The sequence below is a fragment of the Falco peregrinus genome, chromosome 18 (genome assembly GCF_023634155.1).
Source record: "Falco peregrinus isolate bFalPer1 chromosome 18, bFalPer1.pri, whole genome shotgun sequence".
In the NCBI taxonomy this organism is placed as follows: Eukaryota; Metazoa; Chordata; class Aves; order Falconiformes; family Falconidae; genus Falco; species Falco peregrinus.
Genome location: NC_073738.1, coordinates 2,123,310 through 2,149,084, shown reverse-complemented (window position 1 = coordinate 2,149,084; position 25,775 = coordinate 2,123,310). Strand labels below are relative to the sequence as shown.

The 25,775-nt window shown below is 49.9% G+C and overlaps 1 protein-coding gene across 4 annotated transcripts; it reads left to right on the top strand.

The window, feature by feature from the left end:
* Nucleotides 1–634: 634 nt before the first annotated feature.
* Nucleotides 635–25,686, top strand: PIP4K2B (phosphatidylinositol-5-phosphate 4-kinase type 2 beta). Of its 4 annotated transcripts, none has more exons than XR_008744621.1 (11): nucleotides 635–895; nucleotides 10,289–10,386; nucleotides 12,081–12,177; nucleotides 16,141–16,293; nucleotides 17,061–17,207; nucleotides 17,574–17,612; nucleotides 18,959–19,072; nucleotides 19,361–19,619; nucleotides 20,018–20,121; nucleotides 20,810–23,121; nucleotides 23,986–25,686. XR_008744621.1 is itself a non-coding variant. In XM_055789765.1 (11 exons), exons 3-11 carry the CDS (start codon nucleotides 10,322–10,324, stop codon nucleotides 20,888–20,890), a joined length of 1,059 nt encoding a protein of 352 aa, XP_055645740.1. In that variant the 5' UTR covers nucleotides 770–895; nucleotides 9,997–10,045; nucleotides 10,289–10,321; the 3' UTR covers nucleotides 20,891–25,686. The 4 variants fall into 4 exon arrangements, 3 of the variants coding, with proteins under 3 accessions (XP_055645739.1, XP_055645740.1, XP_005236631.2); XM_055789765.1 differs by adding an exon at nucleotides 9,997–10,045 and having other exon boundaries at nucleotides 770–895; nucleotides 20,810–25,686; XM_055789764.1 differs by having other exon boundaries at nucleotides 20,810–25,686.
* Nucleotides 25,687–25,775: the final 89 nt, after the last annotated feature.

Sequence of the window (25,775 nt, the reverse complement as noted above, 5' to 3'; positions counted from 1 at the left end):
GGCCCCTTTCCTCGCCCTTTAAACGGCGGCCTGTGACGTGCGGAGCAGCCCATTCATAATTCCAGGCGCCTCGCTGCTTATTGGCCCGCTGGCAGCGGGGCGTGGTCTGGGCGGGTACGTCACGCCAACTGGGCGAGACCATCTCCGGGAAGAGGAGGAAGGAAGGAGGCTTTCTTTCCCCTCCCTCTCCCTCCGCCCAGCCCTGCCCGCTGTTCCCTCTCTCAGCCCAAGCCGTGCTGCGGTTCTTCCCGTTCCTACCGCACGCCGAGCCGGAGGGAGCCAGCGGGCAGCGCCGCGCTCCCACTCCTTAGCAGCCGGGGTTCCCCCTCCTCGGCGGGGACATGGTACCTCCCGCTCCCCACCTCCTCAGCCCTCCGCCATCTTGGCGCCTCCTCAGAGCGGGGCCGGAGCGGGCTCGGCCGGCCGTGGCGGCTCCTCCTCAGCGGTGGAGCGAACCACCGCGGGGGCGGGGGGGGGGGGCGGGCAGGGGGAGGCGGGGACAGAACCACTGCGGCAGCGGCGGGGGGGACGGCGAGGGAGAAGCTAACGGGCCGAGCCGGACCAACGGGCAGGGGCTGACAGGGGCGGGCGGTACCACTGCGGGTGGGGGGGGGGCGTGTGCCTGGCCGGGCGGAACCATGCGGAGGCGCTGGTAGGGGGGAACCCGCGGGAGGGGGTTCGGTCCGGCTCCCGGTGCCGCTGCCGGTCCGGCTCCGCCATGGCCTCGAACTGCGCGGGGGGCTCGTCGGCGGGGGGCGTCGGGGCGGCGCTGGGCTCGGCCCTTAGCGCCAGCAAGACTAAAACCAAGAAGAAACACTTCGTGTGCCAGAAGGTGAAGCTGTTCCGGGCCTCGGAGCCGCTGCTCAGCGTCCTCATGTGGGGGGCCAACCACACGGTGAGCGCGGCCCGCAGCGGGCCCTCCTCGCCCCCTCAGCCGCGGGATCCCCCCCCCCCCCGCCGCCCCCCGGCCCGGGCCCTCCCCAGCCCCTCGGGACGGGGCCTTCATCCCCTTCATCCTGGGCTTTCCCCCTCAGACCAGCGCCCTCGCCCCCCGGATCGGGCCCTACCCCCCCCTCTCTCTCAGGCAGGGCCTTTTGCCGCCCTCGCCCCCCCGGATCGGGCCCTCCCCCCTCTCCCTCAGGCAGGGCCCTTTTCCCACCCTCGCCCCCTGGATCGGGCTCACTCCCCCAAACCCGCTTTCCCCCTAAATCGCAGCCTTCCCTCCCCCCTGGCATCCCATCCCTAATCCTGGTCCTTCCCTTGGATCCCCACTCCCTGGCACCCACCGCTGGGCCAGGACCCCGCATCCTGCTGGCCTGGGGGATGCCCGCCCCGTGAGGAGGCTGCCCCTGGCCCTGGGGGTGCCTCTCTCTCGGGTTTGGGACTCCTTCCCCACAGCATCCTCATCCCCAGGCAGTTTGGGTCCCCTCCCAGGTCAGGGTGTCCCCCTCACACATCGCCTTCCTCACGCCTGGGGTGGCGTTAGGCTTCTCTGCTGCTAGACACGGCTTTGCCAGAGCAGCCTGCCCCCTCACACCCACCCTGTGTCCTCTCCCCCCACCACCCTTTCCAACACTTCTTCCCCAACGCCTCCCCCCCCCCCCTCACCCCGGACCAGGGAGGGGGAGCAATACCCTTTCAGTTTGTGTCCCCTTGGTGTAGGGTGCTGCTGCCCTGGCACCCCCCCTCTCTGGCACCAGGGACCCCAAGGACACCCATTTGACACCCACGGCGCTGTCCCCTGTCGCAGCCCCTGGTTTTCTCTCTGGGGCAGCCCCTATGGCCCTGTTACAGCAAGGGGACTCCCACGTGTGATGACCACGAGGTCCCACATGCGTGGTGACAATCCTCCTCAGCTGGCTGTATGAGAACAATCACATGTGTCTCTTATCTCCATCCCAAAATACAAAAGGGTCTTTTTGGCCCCATCTGCCCAGCCTTGTCTCGGTGTGACTTTAGGCTTCAGCTAGCAGAACTCTGGCCATGTGTGTCTCCTGGACTCTGCCTCAGTTTCTCTGGGTAGTGGTTGGTACAGGTCTTGGGAGGGAGCTGGGAGAGGGTCCGTTGGAAACGTCTGTGGTGGCTCAGCTCTTTAATCCATCCGTCTTTATTTTTTTTCTCTGGAAACTTCTCCCTCATCTGTGATGGCAGGCACAAATCTTGTGCTGGAAAGGAGGATTGATTTTACCATGGAATATTCAGGTGGTCAAAGAATTCAGAAACCTCATCCCTTCAGAAATGAATACGCTTTTAGGGCTCAAAGGCACCTCTTTCTCCAGTGGATTAGTCGATGTTTCCTAGAGAGTGAAAGGGATTTAGCCTTAAATCTTGCAGAAACAAATAGCACACAACCAACAAAATAAATTAGAATTGCATTTCTAGCTTCTCTGATGATGGAGTGAAAGCTTCCAAATGTAGTTCAACACAGCGCTGTCTTTCTGAGTCAAAGGATGTTCCAAGTGCTTGCTGCTCAGAGCCTTGCCCAGGAAGCAGGATAATGAATTTAATCAGGCTTTGATCAGTGGTGCTATTAGGAGCCCTGAAGAAATGGAAATTGGTGGGATTATTCTGAATTTCATTTGGGGCTTCTTAGGGACAGTTGTTACTTGGTGGCAATTTTTTTCTTTTTTTTTTTTTTTTTTTTGTAGCTGTCTGGGTAGGATGAATCTGGCAACTTTTTTAGGCACTGGATGAGGACAATGTAACTTCTGGGGCACTTGGCTGTGAAATACTTAGGCAAAGGGGAGAAGGGAAGCTGGTAGTTCTGTATGAACGCTAAGCTAGTAACGAGATTATCTTGGATGCACGTTATGAAGAAATTGGTGCCAGAAAGGAGGACCATATCTGGAGGGCAGGGAAGAGGGTTAGAAAATTTCAGCTATGATCTCCTCATCCTTGGACACGCATCCAGGGTTTCCCAACAAATTCCTGCGAGCCTGTTTTCCCCTCTGCCACCGCTCTCACTCTGCATTTGGGTGAGCCTTGTGAGTGCCTAAAGGGTTGGTGGCTGGTGTGACTGTGCTGCAGAGCAGGCTGTGAGCTGCGGTGGCTTTGTTCACTCAGCACGTGAGCAGCTGCTCATCCTGGTCTGCGTTTGGGAGATGATGTTGGTGCCCTGGTTATGTGGGAAGCAGAGTTGCTTACGTGCTTCCAGCAGATGGTTCTGGACAGTTTAGAAATACTTTTCGGGAGTGCCTTTGAACTTCATTGGAAATCTCGGCGTGGGGTGGGTGGTGTGTTTAATATTTTGCTCCTGGACCAGTATTAATAAAAGGAGGGGTGAATCTCTTGGCTGTATCTGTGGAGCCCTGCCTTGGGATCCCTACAGTAGTAAGAGGAGAAAACAGCTATCAGCACAGCCACAAGGTTGTGCCAGGAAGATTCTATCAAAAATACTTGCATTCGAGATGAACTTTTTCATGGACAAATCAAACAACCAACCATTTTATGCAATCCACCATTTCTGTTGACTGAAGAAATTCCCTTGGGTCCATTAACTGAGTCTGGCAACAGTTTGGCCCTGCCTTGTATTTAAACAAGCTTGTTAGCAGCTGGTGTGAATACAGGCAGTGATGGGTCTGGAGAGGATCAGGAGCAATGATGTTAGCACACCAAGAACAGGAACTGGTTTCTGGAACACAGTACTGAGCATTTCTGTTTAAACAGCGAGCTGGGTCTTGGCTGTCCTGGTGGTCCCCAGCCAGCATTTAAACCACGTGAATCGGGATTGGGCTGTGGCTGGTGTAAGCAGGGCCAAACGTGGGTGGTATTAGTCTGACAGCTAAATTTTGAACTAGAAAACCATGGAGGGGAGGGGAGAACTCATGCAGATAGGAGAAAAAGGTGGAGTCTCAGAGGCTCGAGAGACTCATCCTTGCTTTCTGAGTTTTCTATAAAGCACTGTAAAATTCAGCAAATGTGGAGATGGTTCCCGGGGAAGCTTTGCTTGCGACTGCTGTTGTCATGGCATTGGAAGAGGAGATGCAGCTCCTTGGTGTTGGTTATGCGCGTGTTGCTCCATGCACGTTCTCCACACCCTGGCTGGACGCGTGTGCATGGGAGCTCGCCAGCAGCGGAGGAAAAGTTGTGATGGTTCTGGAAGGGAGAAGCCATCTCGCACTGAACAGCAAGATGAACACAGCAGTGTTGTATGATGCTCTGGAAACCATAGAAACGGTTGTACGGTGCTGATTATACAAGGCCCTGGGATCCCAGTGAGTTCGGGGGTTGTTGGAGAGGTGACTCTTGTATCCGCTCATTAAATGAACAGTTGAGTTCATATGGACCATGATGATGCTTCTCTAGGTGGTGGTTCATCGACTGGAAACAACCCCTGGAGCTCTGTGTATGTTGGCAGGAGCAGAGGGTAGGCATAAACAAATCCCGTTTTTGTGGAAATGGGTAGATCTCTTCTGTTGGCTGTGTGGATCTCGCCCGAGGCAGCCTCCTGCGCTCCAGAGGCTCCGATTCCTGGCTGAAGCACCAGCCGATCTCCTAGGACCTTTAGGAGTGGTGCCAGCCAGTACAAAACACAGCTATTTAGCATTCAACTGAAATAGCAAAATTGGGATTTGCAGCACGCTTCTCCCTTCTCTGCAGTGTTGTTTTTGGTGTTGCCATGTTAATTCTAGCCAGAGCAGCATCTGCCACATATCAAATGTTGAAGTCCTATAAATTGGTACTGGCACAGGGTAAACAGCATGTATTTGTCCTTTCCAACACTTGCTGTCTGCTGTGGCTCTAATTGACCTCTGGAGAGTGCAGCATATGGTGATGGTGATGATAGCCCATGTTAATGATCGAGGCCAGTGGCTCTGAACCTTCTTCTCCCAGGACCTCCTGTTAAAATAGGGATTCCAGGAGCCCTTTTGCTTCTTGGGGAGTGGAGAGAAAAGGTTTTCGTGGGTAGTTCAGCGAGGAGAATGGGGCTCAGTTGCTTGCTCTGCCACTGACTCATGTGGCCATGGGTAGGTCGTTTAACCTTTCCATTCCTCAGCTGACCTTAGAACCGGGGGAAGCAATAGCTTTGTCTACCTGCGAGTGGACCGGGAGGATGGATGCTTTGCAGTGGTCCTGGGGCTGTGCTGATGCGATGGGTGACGGGCCTGTGCTGGCGGGGCAGCAGGGTAGTGCTGACTGATTCCTCTGCCAGTGACGCAGCGTTGTGCTGCAGCTCTGTCAGGACACGGGAGTCCTTCCCAGCAGGTTTCCAAGTACTTTGTTTGGGAAGAGGTGGGTTTGCTGTCACTAGGGGATGCTTTTTTCCCCTCTTAAAGCATGCTGGTATCCCCAGAGTGCTGATAGAAATTATTGACTACAAGATTCATGCTTCCAGAGCATTGCATGGGGGGTTTGGTTAGCTTGGATACTGATTAATCATGCTCTAATTCATGGAAAACGGTATTTTTTTCTCAAACCGTTGCCCGGTTGCTCTATTGTGTTAAGCAGCAGCAAAGTTCTGCTGCAGATGTGGGTTTGTCTCCATGCTAGTTAAGATGATTTTGCTATGTGTTTCTTTTGCCTACTTCCCCAGAGTACTATGAAGTTTAAGTAACGCTTACAAAGTACTTTGCGATGCCTGATTGAAAGGCTTTGAGAGGGACAAAGTATTTTTATTTTCCTGAGCAAATTCCTGTTGTAAAGAATCCTAGAGAGTAGACTCACACACTCCATCATCTGGATCTTGTTAGTAAACAAATTGCATTTTCCCATCAATTTACTAATGGTAATTGCCACTTTGAGGCTACAGTCAGGTTTTGAAACAAAATTATGCCTGGCCCATTCGTTCTAACAGCTGTCCCTGAATGACACAGAATATTGATGTGTCTCTTATTGAAAAAGGAATTGGCTTTGGTGAGGAAGACAAATTATCAACTACAGATAAACCCAGAACTGTACTGACTGGTGTTGCTCAAGAATTCAAGTAAGTGACCAGGAAATAAAAGCTTAACAGGCAGAGGGGAGGTGGTATTTTTCCAGCCCTAAAAGGCCAGGGGTGGCTGTAGACTTCTCAGCAGCGTAGGCAAAAATGAATTTTGCTGACTGAGGATGAAGGGCTTGGCCACTCCTGCAGGGAGAAAGGGGGAGCTGCTGGCTGGCGAGCTGGAGAAACACAAGAGCTGAGCTGGCTGCTCCTCTGGGTGCTGGGCAAATGGAAGAGGAGGGTGGCAGCTGCGGCTTTGGAGAGGTGAGGGTCTTCCCTCCCTCACCTACTGCTGTTGCCCCAAGCCCCGGTCTCTCCTTCAGTGGCATCTGGCTGCCTTGCCCTCTGCGGCTCTGGCTGGGATGGTGGCTGGTGTGACACACCAGGTGATCTGCTGCCCTTCCTCTCTCCTTGCTGAGGTGACCTCCAGACACACCGGGCTGCTTGCCTTGCTTGGGAAATTGCTCCTTTGTTCTCAGAATACGGTGAAACCAGCAGAGAAATGTGAAGCATCCCTTTCTTAGGGCCCCTGCTGTTGCCTTGTGAAGTCAATGGGTTTGTCTAAAATGTGTCTTGGTTTTAAATCCTCTGAGCTCCACTGAGAGCCTCTGAGCCTGGTGAGTGGCTGAGCCTTTTGTGAGGCTGTCGGGCATGTGCCATTCACGCTGGCTCTGACCTGGGGAGGGGCAGGGCTAGCGTCTTGTGTCTTTCTGCAAGATGCAGGTGGCAGTGGCAAAATGCGCTTCTTAATGGTGCTTTGAGCCCGGATTGGTCCCTGTCAGGTTGTCTGTGCTTTCTACCCAGTGGGGGAATAGAAAACTCCTGGCATAAGAGTACTGTGCAAAACCAGAGGCTTATTTCCAAGAGGATTCAAAGGCAGATTAGATCTAAAAAGCTGGATGCCTTACAGAAAAGCAGCATCCTGCTGGGTCTGGAGACAGATCCCTGGTCTGAAGAGCTTGCACTCTAAATTAGCCAGTCTTCACTTTTTCCACTTTGGGGACCTTTGTAGTGGAGGTATGGAAATACCCCAGGCGCAGGCTGCTGTGCAGCACGGACCTCCCTCCGCAGTTGCTGTGCTTCTCAAAGTAGCCCGTGACCCCTGCGCCGGGGGGCTGAGGTGTGTGGCTGCGGTGCTGGCTGCTGCTGCTGCACCTCTGCTCCCTGCAGCTGCCTCTTCCCCAACAAAGAACCAAGTCCCTGCGGCCAGCCCCAGGAATCTCCAAAGGTCCTGGTACGGGCCAGCTTTCTACAGCTGGTTGACATCTTTCTGTGGGAGACAGGCGGGTCAGATCCGTGGGAATGGGCTCCCCGGGAGCCAGGGGCTGCTGGGCACCTCATCGCTATGCACCTTGCTGCGACCTTGCCTTCTGTAGCATAAATACAGAGACACACACACACTCTGCTATATATATATCTCCTGCTACACGCCTCTCCCTGGGGAGAAGGCGAGAGAGCAAACATGTGCCAGGCGTTAGTCACGTTGCTCTCGGAGGCTGCTCAGATTCCACCATGATAAGCACAGGAGAGGATCCCTGTAGAGCAGTGCTGGCCACTGCTTTCATTTGGGCAAGGTCTCCTAATCTCTCCCTTGGCACCATGCTGCAGGAGCTGGCCCGATAAGCCTCAGGAAGGGGAACTGGATGCTGAGGATTGCACTCGGAGAAGGGAGGGTTTGGGATATCCCTTTTCTAAGTGTGGGGGCTTTTCATTCCTCTCCCTTTGGCATCCTGAGGAGAGCATCAAGCACGGGAGTTGCCGTAGGAGCACACAGCGCACATCCCTGTTGCTTGAAAAACAGATGGGGGGAAAAAAACAACCCTCAACAACAAAAAAAAACCCTAATTTGCTTTCAGACTGGTGTCAGGAGCGGAGACCTAGCGGCCATCAGACCAAGAGCTGCCTTGTGCAGTGGAGGGCAGGCTGGCAGTGCTGGGGCTAGAAATGGCCAGTTCAGCTCTTCAGCAGTCCCCAGCATGAACCCCTTCCTTCTCCCCGTCTCCTCTAGAGCCGGAATCCCGAAGCATCCAGAAAGCTCTGCTGTGCGCAGCTGCTTCGGCAGGGGAGATTTTTTTGGCTGTTGTCAGGCTGTTGTATCTTGGGAAGAGTCAGGGCATCTTTTAAATGAGACGAGGTATCCTTGTGCACCATTTCTGCCAGTCAGGAGAGTTGCAACAGGTACAACATTTGCTTTGAGGTTTCTGCTTTGGCAGAAACGAGGACATCCAGAGACGGCTTGACATCTCACTTTGCTAACATTTGTGTCTGAATTTCTGGCAGGGAGGAGACAATCTCCACATCGCTGTTCCCTCTCAGCCGTCAGCACCCTTCCTCCGCTCTGGAACAAGCTGATAATAGCTTGTTTGTGCCTTACCCACTGCCGAGAAGAGGGCTGAGAACAGGCGTGTCTAAGGAGCTGTGCTGTCGGGCTTCCCCTCCTGTTAGACAGCAATAATTAGTGGCTCGAGGCAGCGCCTCTTTCTTGATACGGAATTAGCTGTTTTCTCTTCCCCCCTGCACCCGGAGGGGAAATCACTGCATGGGGCTCTCTGATACAGGGCACCAGGATCTGGGAGATCCCTTCCTCACCTTTCCTCTCTTCTGGCTGCGGCTCGAGGAGCAGGATAGAGCCTTTGGCTTGAGCCGCGGGTATTGGCTCCATGGTGATTACCAGTGATGGGAGGCGTAGGACATTAGTTATTCATTCATCTGCCCAGCGTTCTCCATATATCCCAGAGCACTTTATGGGAGTGCTTAATGCTCCTTGGTGCTGCTATAAGGTAAATACAGGCCAGGGCTTTAAAGAGCACCATCTCTGCTCTTAATGGAGCGGTGGCCGGTTTACTTTCCACTTGTCTGTTGTGTGGGTTGGCTGTCTCTGAAAATAGTCATCTCTTTCTCTTTGCAGCGTGTATGTGTCTCTCTTGCCAGTCTGACATTTGTTAAATCTGATCTGTTTTTTCATTGGTAATGATGGAGAAAGGATGTGAAAAATACCTACCTCATCAAAGGCTTGCTCATATAATTAGACAGCTCGCTGCACGTCTCCAGGGCTAGGACCTCCATGGTCATTGCAGAGCTGAACTGTGCCACACATCCTGCTGCAGAATGGCTCCCTCATGCCTCCTTTCATCTCTGCCTCCTCCTCGGAGATGTGGCAGCAGCTCTTTGGCCAGGATTGTGTGTCCTGTTACATGCAAGGAATCCCAGAGCTGGAGTCCGTTTCCTTAGGCCGGCGGCTCAGACCCTGCTCCCAGTCAGCAGAGAAATGCTGCGTGCTTTCCAAGTGTGCTGGAAGTCACTTGACCTGCCGAAGATTTTGGTGTTGGGAACAGACCCCAGGCCTGACTCCCAGCCAAACCCCGCTGTTGTCAGTGTTGTCTGCTTCTCTCCAGCATTACCTGCTTGGCACTGTAATTGTGGGAATGGAGTTGTAATGAAATTGCTTCCTCAATCCAGCGTGTTAATAGCAGTTCAATGTGGTGGGACTTACTGTGTGATTCCAGTGAAGTCCGTGTGAATGAATGACACTGGGGCCGTCCTCGGAAAAGGCAGCTCAGAAACGTGCTGCCTCTTGACCTGCTCTTGAATGCTGGCACAGCCTTGTCGGTGTGCGGGCTTGTCTGGAGCAGGGTTGCCAGATACAGTCCAGAGCTAGGGGGTTTTTTAACTTTTTTTTTTTTTTTTTTTAACGTTGCTGCTTTTGCTGCTGGGTGCTGTAGCATGAGCCTGTCTGTTCAATAGTAGCTGAACGTTCATTCTTTTGCTTCCCTGTATTCCTGTGGCTGCCACACATGACTAAGGAGCAAAAACAATCTAGTGGGGTGACTCATCCCTTTAGAGAAGGTGGGATAAGAGCAACAAGAGACAGCGAGCATGGAAACAGCATCTACAAGGGAGCTGTGCTGTGCTGCACCAAAGCTACCCAGAGTCTGTTCTGGGTGGCCACGTTGAAGTCTTTGGTCATCCATGATTTGTAGCAGTGACAACTAGTTGAGAAATTGGCTGATGCAACATTTCTTAAATAAAGGCAAAGGTGATTTCCTTAAAACGTAACATCTGCTATTTCTCAGTCTTAGGTTTGTCTCGATTCTAAGCTGTGTCTTGGAGGATCAGTGGAAGGTGAGCAGATGAAAGAGCCGAGGCTGGCTCAGGAGTACTCACCACATGACTGAACGAGATACTTCTGTGGCTTGTAACCACAGCATTCTCCAGGTTGCTTCAGCACAAGTTGCTCTGGAAGTCTGATGGGTTATATTGCTTCGAAAACAGCTGCTGGGGTATTTGGCATCCCCTAAGTCCATTGACGGTAACTGCAGGGCAGTGGTGCTTGGGGTTTGAGTCTCTGTTTCCTTTCTCTTTTAGATCAATGAACTCAGCAATGTACCCGTCCCTGTCATGTTAATGCCCGACGATTTTAAAGCCTACAGTAAGATTAAGGTGGACAATCATCTATTCAACAAGTAAGTAGTTGCTTCCCAAGTTGTTTGTCTCTGTCGAGAGAGCTCTGTCTCTGAGCTCTTTGCTGGGGGGGGAACTGGTGTGGGGAAGGCCTTTTGGTTTGTTCCCTGTTGTAATGCCAAGAGGATCTGGTATGGTTGGACACATGCCCCAAGTCTGTGCCCTGCCCAGACCACTCAACAGGACACGGTGAGGGGTCAGTCTGTCCCTGAGATGCTGTTTTGTGCTTTGGTTTATATCCTTTGAGTGATGAGAGGTCTGGTAAGGCCAGGCTCGGAAGTGGCACTGCTACAAAGCTAGTTACACATAGATATTCGCTGGGCTGGGTAGATGACAATATTTTAGAGTTCACAAAGTAAAACTTGTCCAAAGCCCTAGGGCCAGAGTTCGCTGCACATCTTGGTTATGCACAGAATTGATGCAGGACTGTGTCTTGACTCCTGCTGTGGCTTGCCTGCGTGTCCTGTCCTGTCCTGACCAGCAGAACCCAAAGCCCAGAACCGTGGAGGAGAGGGCAGGAGCTTGCTCTCCGTGACCTGCCAGGTTCCTTGTCCCTTTGCCTGTTCACAGGAGGCAGCTGTGAAGCTGCATTATACCCCTGGCCCATGGGGTTTGTATGGAGTTACCCTCTTTTCTCAAAAGATCAATTTTTGGAAGCTGGTTTAAAGCCACAGTTGTGACTGATGCTCGGAGCCGTGTTCTCCGCCCTGTCTCTGCGTGTGTGCAGGTCTGCGGTGCTCCCTGATTAATGCTTCGTTTTCACTAAGTTTCACAGGGATCAGCTTTTTGAGAGTGGGAGTGTGATTCAAAAGTTTGTCTTCTCTGGCACTTACAATTTGCAGTATCTGCTCTTCCCTCTTCTCCTACATAGATTTTAGTTTCCCACGTATTGGTGCAAAGGATTCTCATTGAGAATGAGCTGACAAAATCTCCCACTGAGTCCAAGCGGGACCATCCTCTCTGCTTCTTCCCACTGGGTAGGATAAGAGCTGTGGCAGGGAGTAGATGCAGCATCCCTCAGCAACGGGGACCGTTGTCTGTTGTCCACTGAGTAGATGCAGCATCCCTCAGCGACAGGGACCGTTGTCTGTTGTCCACTGTGCTGTGCTCTGCCGAGGCCTGGCACCAAAGCTCGCTCTGTAACGCGTGGGTCTGGAACATGCCAGACTGGAGCTGATTCACCCTCTCTCCTTTGCGTTCTGGGTGAAATGGTTTGTGGTGTGTTGACCTTTCTTTTGACGCACGAGTGATCTGATCTGATCTGAAATCAGAGCCCCCCCCTCCCCCCCCCCCCCCCTTTCCTCCAGCTTTTCATCTTAAAACAGTAACAGTGTGTTGCAGGGGGCAGCTGTGTTACTGAACAGAACAAAGCAACAAAGGAGGAGGAAAGAGAGAAATTATTCTGTCAGATCTGTGCTTGTGACAGAGGAGATTGTTCTGCAAGACAGACATCCTTATCCAGAGAGCCTATTAGTCAAAAGCTGGATCCTGCAAGCATTTCTATGAACAGGTGACTTTTGTAGGCATTGAGAGAAACAAGCTACCCCACTGGGGGTAAATACTTGCAGAATAGGGCCCTTGCAGGTAGGAGGGGGCTTGTATATCCTGGGGGGTTATCGGTGAAGTGGGAGAAGAATGGAGTTTGATTTCACAAGCGGATCATTGCACGAGAATTACCTTTTCTGCTTTGCCCTAGGGAAAACTTGCCAAGTCGCTTTAAATTTAAGGAGTATTGTCCACTGGTGTTCCGAAACCTCCGAGAAAGATTTGGGATTGACGATCAAGACTACCAGGTACCGTCTCTTCTCTCCCTGTCCTCCTAACGCCTTTCCCCAGGACAGAATAACCAAGCTGGCAGAGAAACTATGATACCAACATTCTTGTGTGGTCAGTTTTTATGGATTTATAGTCGTGGCTTGAATGGTTTTACCGTAACCCTCAGGGCCCACAGCAATGGAGTAGATCTTGCTGTGCCCAGCACTGGGCAATTGCAGAATGAGAAGTTAGTTCCTGCTCCAGAGAGCTTACAGTCTAGGCATAAAATAAGAGGCAGCAGATGGTTGCAGACAGGCAGGAGCTGGAGGATAACAATGATCTAGTGCAGAACATCTGCAAGGAAAATGAGTCTGTTGTGTTTTTACAGATTCGGGTGCTGCTTTAAGCAAGTGTTTGCGCCAAGCATTGGTGCTGTTGAATTGGGTTTATCAAGCTGGCTGCTGCTTTGGGATGTGTTCCCTAAGGCCAGAGCCTCAGGCTTGCCTTGGAGAGGAGAGACATTTTCTTGTATTAGTGCTGCTGGGCTTAAATCCAGTGGAAGAGAGATGTCGCAACTCTTGCTGCTGCTGCAGCAGGCCCACCCTTCCACACACAGCTCTTACTCCTGTGCATGCAGGAGATGTGTAGTAGCAGGCTGCTTAGAGACCTCTAAGCACGAGGGGAAGCCAGTGCAGAAAAAGAGGGTGGCTTTGATAGCTGCGTGGCCTTTGGCGGGCCAAGTGTTAGGTAATTAAACCTAGTAATCTTTGGCACTCCGCTGCAGTTGATAAAGGCTGGCGATGGGCCAGCGCTGACGGGTCGAGGGCTTCAACTAAAATACTCACTAGAGAGATACTACCCGGAGAGGCACGGTAGCGCTGGAGCGGTGGGTGAGTGGTGCAAGCTTCTTCCTCTCTCTCCCTTCTTTGCTTTGCGTGTGAGCCCGGCCGTGCTCCCCACTGCCTGTGTTGTGGGGAGAGGAGATGGGAGCAGAGCTGTTCCTACTGATCCCACCAAACTGCTCCCTTCTGGTATTGCCTTTGTGTGTGCCCATGTCCACATACATCTGTGTATACTCCCTCCCCAAGCGTGTCAAAATTCTCCCTGATTATATCTAGATTATTGCCTGATCTCACCCTGTTTCAAGGTTATAATGAAGAGATCTGTTTTCTTACTCCAGCTGCATGGCTCATTGCACTGGTGAGACACTGGATCTACTTGATCCAGTTTCTGGTGTCATGTGATATGGGACAAGGAGCAGATGTGTAGCACCTGCATCCCATCCTCTGCCTCTTGTTCCCAGACCGAGGGGGGAGCATGCTGGCCCTGCTGTGACGAGGAGTGACCTCTGAGGATACCGGGGTCGGTGTTTGAGGCTTTTTGCTTCTTTGTGTAACTGTGTTTCAGTTGCCTGTCTCCTGACTGCCGGGCCCGTCCTGCTCTCCTGCCTCTTCTCAGGTGCGCTGAGCACTCTGAGGGACTTTGCTCAAAGTGAGACATTTTTATCAAGCAGAACTGACAGTTGTCTTTGCTTTTCTTCTGCAAGGGGGCCCGGCCATCCCCAGGAGGAACAGTAAGTGCTGGCTGCTGCCTGTCGCAGCCCTGGTCTGGGTGACTGCCCATCTGCTGACAGAGCGAGCTGAGCCCGGCGTTAGGAGGCAGGTGGTGTTCTTTGTGCCTGTGTGTGCTCAGTGCCTCGTAATTACCTGTGAGCCATGAGCTGCACACACAGATCTCTCCTGCTTGTGATGGAAGATCTCTTTTTATTTTCAGGACACGGCTGCTCAGTCCATGCTTTTCTTGAGCCACATGCCTGTTAGATTACTAATTTTGGTTTTTCCTTCCTGCTGTCAGGCCCGTTCTCCAGGCAGCGATGGCGTTTTGCCAGGAGGAGCAGTACCATTCCCTCCTGGTCTGTTGACGGTAGCTCATGCCATGTGGCTCTTGAAGAGACTGCTTGGCCAGCAGCACCCTGCCCCCGGGGCTGGCTGTACCACGGAATGAATTTGTGTGCTGGCTTCCTCCATACCTGCATGCAGTGAAGTCATTAGCTCCTAATTATTTTTGTCTCCCAGTCCATCCGCTGCAGTATCTTTTAGAAAATTGTTTCTCAGTTTCTTTTAAGAAATTATGAGAACGATGTGAAGTAACTTATGTAGAAGCATCCACAGTCTTGTTGGTTCTCGATACCTGGTTTATCATTTACACTTTACCTGTTGTTCTGAAGGATTACTTCTCCCATCTCTGGGGTAGAGCAGTTTGGCTCTTTAAAAGACATAAAAAAGTGTCCGGCTAGAACAGAAAGCAGAAAACATCCATTGAGCTAAATTCAGGTGGGTAAAATGTGATGGCTTGAGTGGGAGTTGAGCCAGAATGCTAAATATAACACCCAAACTGTGGAAGAGGTGGGAGTGACAGGAAGGGAACGAAGTAAACCTAAGGGCTGTGAATTTAGTTATGTCCATATGTGGTCACAATTTCTGCTTCCCATCTCCTCTAGAAGAAAAGCTCTGTGGTTTTGAGGTGAGGAGTGATTAAACCATGTAGCACAGACTCGTTTGCAAATGTCAGCGAGAAGCAAGGGTTGGTTGGGTTTTTTTTTGTTTGCCTTTATTTTCCTGACGGTTTCTAAAGCCGTTGGCAGGAGTAGAGTTTTTCCCCTGCTTCATTAAAGTTTTAAAAGCTTTAAATGCTTCATTCTGAAAGGAAGCCTCTCGGCTCACTTGCAGCGTGACATGGTAAATCCCTCTTTCGCAGCAGGCTCTGCTTGCCTGCATGTCTGCGGCTGCAGAAGAGCAGACTCCCTCTGCTGTCTGCTCTTCAGAGAGCTGAGGGGAGGAGGGACCGGTGTATCTAGCAGCTAAAAAAATGCATCATGAAATGCATCGTCCAGCCCTGAGCTATCCTGCAAGATACATCTACCTTGAGCTAAAGACCTCTCTCCAGGTGTCAGTACCACTGCGTTTCGGAGCACAAGTCTCAGCTCCCCGCATCTGCTTGCACCAGTGGCAAGGGAATGCTGGTGAGAGCCTGCTGGCTCCTGAACAAACGCTGGTGGCTGGGCTGGTGGAGTTGGAGGGCATTTGCTGAGAAGTGACGGAGGAAACAAACAGCAGACCGGTGACCTGCTTGGCTTTGTCTGGAAGGTGTGGAGAGCGGTGGCTCTAACAGTGGGACCAGGCTCACAGCAAGTGCCCCTACCTGGGAAGAGGTGTCAGAACAAAGAGCTCGTGCTGTGGCTTGGGGAACGTGGTAGATATTTGCTCTGTAGTTTGCATGGGATTTTCCAGTTGTGCCGCAAATATGCAAAGAAGTGCAATGTTTCGTTGCTAAGGGTAGAGACAGGGATATAAAGACAGATGCTGCTGGTTGTCGGAAGAACAACCAAGCTATTTATACTCACAATCTTTTTCATCCTGTTCTAAGAATAGCAGAGGCTGAGAGTTTCAGGATGACCTGTAAAGAATTCCCAAACAAAGACTTTTGCTAGTTCAGGCTGCTTTTTGATGAAAAGGCGGCAGGCCATTTCATTCATCTTGTTCTGGAAATACCCTGGCAGTTCTTAAATTTCCAGGAGGAAAGGCTAAGAAGTCTTGGCCTGTGTATACTGCCTCTTTAAAAACCCCTTAGTAAAAAAATATTTAAAAATGCATGCCAGGTGTTGGAATAAAACATGTGAGCAAATAAAAGGCCCAGATGAAAGCTCTAAACTCCATGTCCGGACTGCTAAACAATTGGGTTAACCTCAGCAGTGCTGAGCACTCAAGGATGCTTGTTTATCAACAGTCACGAGCGGAGCGTGTTTGCAAGCGTGCTCTGAAGCTAAGCCAGAACACTGTCACAGGTACCAAGGTGGACCACAAAGTCCCTGGGATGTCTGTTGTTCCAGAGCCAGATTGTGGCGCTGGTCCTGGTCACCCACTCTTTCTAGGACTGCTTTTCTTTCTTGTCCAAGGAGGTGGCAGCTTCTCCTTCCCACTTTTTTGTTCTGCTTCCCTCAGAACTCGGTGACGCGAAGCGCCCCAGTGAACAGCGACAGCCAGGGCCGATGTGGTGCCCGGTTCCTCACCACCTACGACAGGAGGTTTGTCATTAAGGCAGTGTCGAGCGAGGATGTAGCAGAGATGCACAACATCTTAAAGAAGTACCATCAGGTACGGTGAGTCTGGAACCCTGGGAGGGGAGGTGGCAAATGTCTTGGGGAGCATCTTGTGATTTGCTGGGGAACTGGAGCTTGGATTCACAGCGCAACCTAGCAGAACTTGCAAATAACTTTTACAGAAGAAAACAGTGTTCCTTAGCATCTGAGAACCAATTATGGCACAGCTGCCTGCTTCTTCACGGTGCTGAGCTCCTTCACAGCTCACCTTGTTCCTTCCATCAATGAATTATGGATCGCTGGTACCTGAGATCTGTAAACATGTTCCTAATTCAGTCCTTTGAGTTAGACTTTCCAGGGGGACCAGGGAGGAGACAGTTACATGCAGCAGGGAAAGGGGGGCAGAGTGGGACAGCTGGAAACATTCTACCCTGGTCCACATTATCTGCCAGTCCATCTGCTCTTTACTTTCAGATCACTCAGGTAACCACAAGAAATGAAGTTAGCTAGTGCCAACAACACTCACCCTGCTGAGACTGAGCAAGGACGTGCGCGCTTGGCCTTTTACAGCAGGCTGGACACGCACACACAGTGGGATGTTCTGTCTCTGCTCAGGGCTGGAGGATTCTTACAATGCCCTAACTTGCTTTTCTTGAGACCCTAGAAGCCATTTGCAAGCCTCCTTTCCTTTCACATCGGTGTCAGGTGGCCGGAACTGGAGGCTTCGCTATCAACTTCTTGCTGAGCTTGTGTTCTGCCAGAGAACAGTTTTGTGTGACAGTACCGTCTTTCTCTGCCCTTCCTTTCCCCGCTCTCCTCCAGTTCATAGTGGAGTGTCACGGGAACACCCTCCTGCCCCAGTTCCTGGGCATGTATCGGCTCACGGTGGACGGAGTGGAAACCTACATGGTGGTTACCAGAAATGTATTTAGTCACAGGCTGACTGTGCATCGGAAATACGACCTGAAGGTGAGGGTTTGGAGGACAGTCATGGAGCCCAGAGCTCCTTTTGCAGAAGGGTGGGCGATGGACTTTGTAGCAGCTGCTTGACAGGGTCCTGGGGTTTTGGGTTTTGTTCAAGGGATCAGGTTTCGGGGGCTCTGGATAGAGCTTCTCTTGAGGCTCAAATGCTTTCCCATCCCCCCATCCCAAGTGGCCTACGCTACACCAGGAAGATCTCTAAGTCTATCCCAAGCATGAAAAAAGGGTTGAGCACTTTTGATTGAAAAAATATTGTCATTATTTTTCTGTATGGAAGAATTAAGTGGTGTCAGTGAATTCTTTGGGAATATGAAACATCATGCAGCAATGCTCTTTTCTTTATTCTTTTATCAGGGCTCAACAGTATCCAGGGAAGCAAGCGATAAAGAGAAGGTATGGACCACCCCTGGCCAGCCTTTCCTTCCTCCTGGTGGTTGGAAGCAGGTGGGATCCAACTGACTTCCCTTTTCCAAAGGGGTATTGAACAGGGGATATTAATTGGGCCCTGAGTGATAACCTGATTTTGTGCCACCTTTCAGGCTGTGCCCGCTCTTCCTGCTCTGTTATGTTGACACTACCAGGAGTGGGGGGAGCTTCCTGCGGGACAATTCCACAAGCACCAAAACCCTCATTAGTGCCAGGGTGTCTTTATGGAAAGATTTCTCCATAGCACTCCCCGAGTACCAAACTGAGTCAGATCAGCAGTTAGCTTTCACATCAGGTGCTTTTATAAACCGGACCAGGTCCTCTCAAATTCTTTGTGCTTCTCAGCGTGTTCATCAGTTTGGTTCCTGGTGCCGTTAGGGGAACTGGCGACTTAAGAATCCTGCCCCTGCAAAACTTTGGCTGTGACGCTGCCATGAAAAGCCCTGTTGAAATCACAGCAGGAACTGATGGTACTACGTGTTTTGCCCCTGGGATTTTCAGGTTTGGGACTGCGGAGTAAGTCTACTGCAGCCTGCCCTAAAATTAGATCTCTGGCATGAGCCAAGGAACTTCCATTTACACGGAATGCTCTGGCGTCAAGGCACGGCTTCATCGTGCCCAAGTGTCTCCGGCTTGCTGGCTGTTTATTCTCTAGCTTTTTCTGCTTAGGCAGTTTGTCTCAGACCATTCATATTAGAGCTATATAAAGCTACCACATGCTCGTATGTCATTCTAAGAACAAAATAATTTAATTCTCAATTGCACAAAGGGGTTGTATGTTCTTCCATATCCCTGAGGAGTCTTCAGGGGCTGCTGCAAGCAGATTCCTCAAAAAGCAGTGGTTTTAATTTTTTCCTCGAGTCTTTAGGGAGGGAAGCATTTTTTTTAATTTTTTTTTTTCAAGCCTTCACCCCTTGCTCCCCCCCCCCAGGTCAGAAGCCAACAAAATGAATTTCTTTTCTATTCTGGGAGCTGGTCGGACTGTCTCTGGCTGGAGCCCAACTGTCAAAGCTTTCAGCCTGCAGCACGTCTTCCCGGCAGTCTTTAAAGTTGAGTTGCTCTCCGTGTCTCCCTTCAGTTTCCCCGTAGGTGCAGCTCAGCACGTGGATTCGCTGGCAGATACTGTGCTCTGCCTGATGCCGTTTTCAGACTTAGTGGACAGGCCGAGCCACTTCACTAACGGCCCTGATGCAGCCCCACACTTGACGAGAGTCTCTGTGCAATCCCCATATTGCTCATGGATCTGGGTACAGCCCTCCCCCAAGAAGCAGGGGGGGGAGGTTGGACAGTTTGACACAGGGTTTTTGTTGCAGGCCAAGGATCTACCAACATTCAAGGACAACGACTTCTTGAATGAGGGTCAGAAGCTGCACGTTGGAGAAGAGAGTAAAAAGAACTTCCTTGAAAAGCTGAAGCGGGACGTGGAGGTAGAGTTTCCCGGGGGGCAGCTTTTACTTTTGTCTCCCGTGGCTGGATCCTCACTGTGGCTTCTGTCACAGGGACTGAAAAGCAAATCATTCCTGGATCAGTCAAGGAAAAATAGTCAGGGTTATGCTGTTGGCAGTGGGCATGTGAGCCTATGTGTCGATTCTCTGAAGTCTAATAAGGGTTTAGCTCTCGCTTCAGCCCTTTCTTAGGGAGATGCTGGCAGGGTAGGACTGAGGATTTCAGATCCCACGTGGATGCTGCTCTTCTCACTCATCGCTTTCTCCCAGTTTTTAGCTCAGCTGAAGATTATGGACTACAGCTTGCTGGTTGGGATCCACGACGTTGACCGAGCAGAGCAGGAAGAGATGGAAGTGGAGGATCGGGCAGAGGATGAGGAGTGTGAGAACGATGGTCTTGGAGGCAACCCCATTTCCTCCTATGGCACCCCCCCTGACAGCCCGGGCAACCTCCTCAACTACCCTCGCTTCTTCGGGCCTGGAGAGTTTGATCCTTCTGTCGACGTCTACGCCATGAAAAGCCACGAAAGTGAGTATTGCGGAATGTTGCCCTGAAGAAGGTGTGGAGGGCAGAGGAGGTGTCCCGTGGTCTGGCTGGGCTAAGTGGAGTGGGAGGACTGTCCGCAGAGAGAGAGAGAGAGAGACCCCGCCGAGTGTCCCCCCTTCGCTCTGCCGTCCCTTGCTGCGGTTGGTGTGAGGTGGAACCCTAGAAGTGATGCTTGGAGAGTAGTGGCGTGTTCGGAGGGCGCGGGGGCCTCTGGTGTGCTGTTTCCAGTCGTTCTTCTCTGCCCTCCTGCAGCCTCCAGCTGCCTCGCTTTCTCTGCCAGTTGCATCAAAACAGACCTGCCATGTATTTCTTGAGGAGGAGGCTGCAGCTGGGCTTTGCTCTCAGCTCAGGGTGTGCTAGCAACTCTCTTGCCTTGCTAGGTGCCCCCAGGAAGGAGGTGTACTTCATGGCCATTATAGACATTCTTACGCCATATGATGCGAAGAAGAAAGCTGCACATGCTGCCAAAACAGTGAAACATGGGGTAAGCAGCGTGCCACCCGCAGGGAGGATGGGCTTTGGGGCTTCTGCTTTGCCTGCATGCATATGTGTGATGTCTCCTGACACTGATTTTTCTACCAGTATGGAAATTCTCCAGTGATCCATGCCCAGGAACAGCTCTTCCCTCACTTACAGTCTCCTCAGACTGTCTTGGAAAGGCTTTCCCTCTGGCTGGTTGGAGATGACTTTAAGAATTTATGTCCCAGTTTGGGAGGTGCTCCGTTTCCCTGCTGTGGCACTAAACAGCCTCACAGAGCAGGAATGGACTGGCTGCAGGGAGACACCCGACCCTGTCCCTTTCCTGCGGCCAGTCCTGTTCCCTGACAGCAATCCTGAACTTCCCAAAAGGACTTGAAAAGGGTCCAGGTTAGCGAGCGGGACGTGGAGTTTTTGCATGCTCCTTCCAAATCTCCTCTAAACCACGAGGGAACAAAGCCAGTGCTTTGTCTTAGTTGTCTGCAGAAGGTCCAGCTGGAGCTAAAATCGGTTTCCTTGGGGATCTCTCTAGACCTCTCTGGATGTTTTTTCCTAGAAATCACAAGTTGTTACGGGTCTCTGGCTGTGCTGACGTGGTCGCACCCTGCCATCCTCCCTCCTCCACCCTTTGCAGCGCTGCAGGGTCTGCCCTGCGAGGAGTGTGTTGTGACTTCTCTCTCCTCTCTGCCTTGCAGGCTGGGGCAGAGATCTCCACCGTGAATCCAGAGCAGTACTCTAAACGCTTCAATGAATTTATCTCAAATATCCTGACATAGTCACCTTCAGCCTTCAGCGAGAAACGAAGAGAAGAGGGGCTACTTCCAAACAGAGAATGCAGCCTGTGACACTGAAACAGACACTGTAGCAGCATGTGGGGTGTGCGTGTGTGTGTGCGTGTGTGTGCGTGCAAGGGTGAGTGTGTGGCACTGCGTGACTTCAGAGAAAACTAATCCTAGGTGCACCCTCCAACAGTCCACTTGACCCAGGTGGAAAAGTGGGTTTTTATGTTACAGAAGTGCCCAGACATAGATTTGAGGGCTTTTTAAAACAAGAAAAGTGCATTGTTTCAGCACTGCTCTTTCTAATGACATTTTCTCCTCTCTGATCAAGAGAATCCCATAGGGATATGATATGTGGCACTGTATAGAAGGGGTCGCTCTAGATCACATTCAGTGGGAGTGAAGCAGTGCCTGATTCCACAAACTACTACTATTTTTATTTTTTTTTTATTATTGGACTGTCTTTACCAGAAAGACATACAAGCCCTTTTATTTCCCTCTTGGTAGTAGTTGGAAGGAAAATAGCTCACCATTTCAAGGATGGAAAATATTACTCTGATAAGAAGGAGTCGCTGAACTTTAGGTAAATTCAGACTGGGACACTTTATATTTTTTGGTTAATTTAAGTAACAAAATTTTTTTTGTAACTGCACTTGATTTACAAGAAAGACGAGGGAAATGAACATCTACCAAAGATGATCACTTAAAAAGGTGTTAACTCCTAGAACCTAAAAAAAACAGTGTGAGAAGTAGTAGAGGCATTGAACAACCTCAGATAATAATGTGCTCGGACCCATTGTGCTTTAAATTGGCCAGCTATGAAGATTTCATAAAAGAAAAAAAAAAAAAAAAAGGCATTTTTTATGTAGATTTGGGATAATATTTGACTATCTGGAACGTTTCCCCGTCGCACCTCAGTCAGGAATTGCCGTGTCTCTTAGATTACAGTTTAACATCGCAGTTCTGCCAGTGTTAATCTAGCTAATGTTCAGTCTTCCTTACTTGCCCGATCTGCAACAGGTACTTGAATTTGTTTCCTGACAGAGGTTCTTTGGTTAGTTGGTTTCTTTTTTAAATGGCAATGTGACTTGCACACGAAGGAATTGGACTCGCTACCAGTGGGGAGTGCTGGGAGCTCTGACTATGGAGCAAGTTCCACTGCTCAAGAGGACTCGGGACTTGAGCTGTGATTTTTACTCTTCTCTGCTCCATACCCCTCTCTTAAGCGACAGTCAAGGAGTGGAAATGTTTGAACACTTGCGCCAGATTATTCCCCGCCCCCCCCCAGGAATTGGAACCGATTTGCGTGACTGAATAACGTCCTGTTTTGTCTCCAGAATGCTTGTAATATTTTTCACAGCCAAGCTTGTCAGGCTTGCTTTGGGTTTTGTTAGCTCTGCTGCACAACAGTTACAGATCTTTCAGTTCTTTTTTTAATTATTTTTTTTCCTTTTTAAGCAGGATTTAGCGTTTTGAACAAACCTTTTGCAGTTGAAACATGTTGCTTATCTGCCTTGAAACTGTTTTCACATATGCCTTTGTTTCGGGAATACGCTGTTTCGAATGTCTGTCCTGTGCTGTAACGCGTGCTACAGTTTGCTGTGTGGAATTTGGTCCTTTTGAGAGATAACTGGTGCTCATCACATCCTGGTAACTTCCCTCGACTAACGCTAGCTCTGGTCTGGATTCAGAATGTGGGCTTGAGGGGGTTTTTTTACGTTCATACCCACATTCACGATGTGAATCCCACAGGTCTCAACTTTGAAGGGGACAAAAGGGGGGCTAAAAAGTTTCAGCCCATAAGAGTGCACTGTAAATAGAGTCTTGAAGAAATCAAAAGTTAATATTCAGGGTCATAATGGGATATGAATCTTTTTATTCGTTCGTGGGTCATTCCCTTTGATACGGGACAAATTTCTTCTGCCACTGGCGTCCAGTCCCTATTTTGTGTGATGTGGGGGCTAACACACCGTTGTCTGGGAGGCTGAAGAGTCTCGTGTCTTAAGGTGTGTAGCTGGAAAAGCCACAGAACAAATGCAGCTATGAGAATATGTTAAAAAAGGGAGGACTTAGAGGGTATTGTCAGCTTAGTTTTGTGGGCATTATATTGGTTGCTTTTCTCTTAAACAACAAGCACTTAAGTTTACTATCAATTAGAAATTAAATACCAATCGCTTTTTATTCTTGACAGTTTTAAAATTCTGCATTGAATCTGCAACTTTGGCCTGGTAAGTTTGCCATTCTCCTTTTGGGAAACTAGCTTGTACCTTTTAAACTGTTGATCTTTAAATCGTGTATTTAAAGAAGAAGAGAAAAGGGGGGGAGGAAGAGAGAAGGGAATGAGTGAATTGCAGACATCCTGCAATGAGACACTACAAAACAAACAACCCAAAGAAAGTAGAAGAATGACGCTTGCGTAGCTAGGCGGAACAGTCTGATTCACTGGATTTCATAAACAGGGACGAAATTAAAATGCAGTTAGTTCCTGCAGCGATCTACAGTAAAGCCATGATACTAAGGGCTTACGAGCAGTTAACTAGTTGTGATTTCTTATTCCACTCCAAACAAACTCCTGGGAGAATTAAATTGGCTGTCCCTGGCTCAAGTGATATGATAAGCCCCATAAACTCTATTCACTTTAGCACTTCCCCAATTCTGCCACTTCTGTCAAGTTGCCATACTGTGTGTATTAAAGTAATTAAATGCAATTTTCTCACTTAATGATGTATTACCCAGGTATGTAACTTTGTTTAACATAAGCATTTTGTATATTGTTTACATTTTGAGAGGTAGCATTACGTTAAAAATGCTAATTTTTTGTTTCTAGACAGTATTTTTATTACCAGAATAAGTGAAGCTGCAAATATTTGATTTGTTTTTAAAAGGGACTTTTTCTTTCGTTTTTGTTGTTTTGATTTCTTTTTTTTTTTAATCTTGTTTTAGGTCACTTTTTTTTTTTTAACTCAAAAGTATTTAAAAGGAAAACCCAGCCCTTTCAATTCTGGTTTTACAACTGCTTTGTGCTAGTTCGTTGTCTGTTTCTGGTGTGAATTTAGTTCTAGTTCGCTGAATGTAGATATTTCTGTCTGTAGCATGTACCCCGTGGAACACTTTACACTGAAGTGCATTTGACTGAAAACCACCCTCCGCTGAAAGAGTTGTAGTAGGTAGGCAGAGCGCTCAGATGCCAGTCAGGGTGCAGGATTTTTCAAGAAATCGCAGTGCAGTTCTTTTGTCAGCTGGAAAAGAAACCGTAGCAGTGTCCGAAGGCAGGGTGAGTTTGTGTGAGCAGCCAGCTGCGGGGTCTGTGGTCCTGCCTGTACTGAGGGTCTCTCTCTTTCTGTTCACGCACCTGATCTGGCAACATTTTAAGAACTACAGACTGCTTTGAACGTAGAGAACTGACATCTTGCCTGTTGAAATAGCTCCTACAGTGTAAATGAGAGTGGGGAGAGGGAAGGCAGAGTGCAGAGTGACGGTTCAGGTGCTGTTCTGCTCCAATAGTGCAATAAAAAAACACTCGAGAACACGTTGGGTGACCCTTTAGTAGGAACCACGTGTTCTGGAGGTCCCGGGCAGCACCCACCCTGGGTGTCAGCGCTAGGGAGAGGGCCTGGCATTTGCTTTGTGTGAGAACATCAGCAGGAGTTCGCTTCTCACAGCAAGGAGCGGTGGGATCCTTCCCTCTGGTCTCGTACACGCCTCTGCTTGACCTGGTTTTAATTGTGAAATCTGTGATTGTGAAACTTCATCACAGGGAGAACTTCTGGGGTAGTAGGTGACTCCAGATTTCCTGCATAGACGAGGCTGTACTCCCACTTCTGAGAATCCTAGCTTTGAATTGGATTATCGTAATCAGCAAGAACACTAAAACATTTCAATCTTTATTTCCTTTTCTGGGCGGAAACTCTTGCTTTCCCCTCTGGAGTGCTGCCACGGCTCCCTTCAGCGGGGACATCAGCTGGGGACTGGCCTCTTGGCCCAGGAAGGCACCAGGCGAGGTTGTGTTGTAGTTACGAGCTGTTGTTTGGCAGGAGTTGTGGCTTAGCCTTGACGGACGAACGCCCCCAGTCCTGTGACTACTATGCAGTCTTTATAGATGCCTCCCTTCAAGCTGCACAGAGGTCGGAGTGTTTAACCTCCAGGTGGTACGGACCTTGCAGAAGTCAGTGCGCATCCTAAACTTGGTTTGCAACACCGCGTAACCGATCTGAGACAGATCATCCTTACAATAGCTCCAAAAAAATAAAAACAGCCATCCTCTCCCCCGTCCGTGTCTTAACGCCCCATTTCAGGTTTGCCTGTCAACTTCCCCTACTTCTGCAGAGCCGTTCTCCAGTATCCGTATTAGCCACTACCGATTGTCCTTGCTCTTTGAAATTAGTATCTCGTGTAATAGTGATGGCAAAGCTCGGGGAACGCAGCTGCTGGTCGTTATTTTTAGTGGTTTCTGGTTTTACCACTCAAAAGTTGTGCTGGTCTTTTGTTCAGCTGCACAACGCTGAAAGCAGCTGGATTGAGTCGTGTCAAGTGAGCGTATTACACAGGTCACAAGGGTGGGCAGGGCTAATCAGTGCAACTGAAAAATGTGAATAAATTAATCTAAAACTAAGGAGAGAAAAAAAAAAAAGCATTCTAGGTTTTTTCACTGCTGTTTTTTAAATAGGAATTTTAAGTCCTCTGTGCTTGTCTGTTTGCTAGGAGCAGTTTGAGACACTGTTACTGTTTTGAAATGCATGCATGTTACAAGATGAGTCTCCAACCAGAGAAAAATAAAATTAAAACTTTGTGTACATCTGTTCCTTACTGCTGTCCTCTATAAAGCGTCCTAATGATCAACCGTTACTCCGTGACATGCGTGGTCGTTTTAAATCCTAGATAA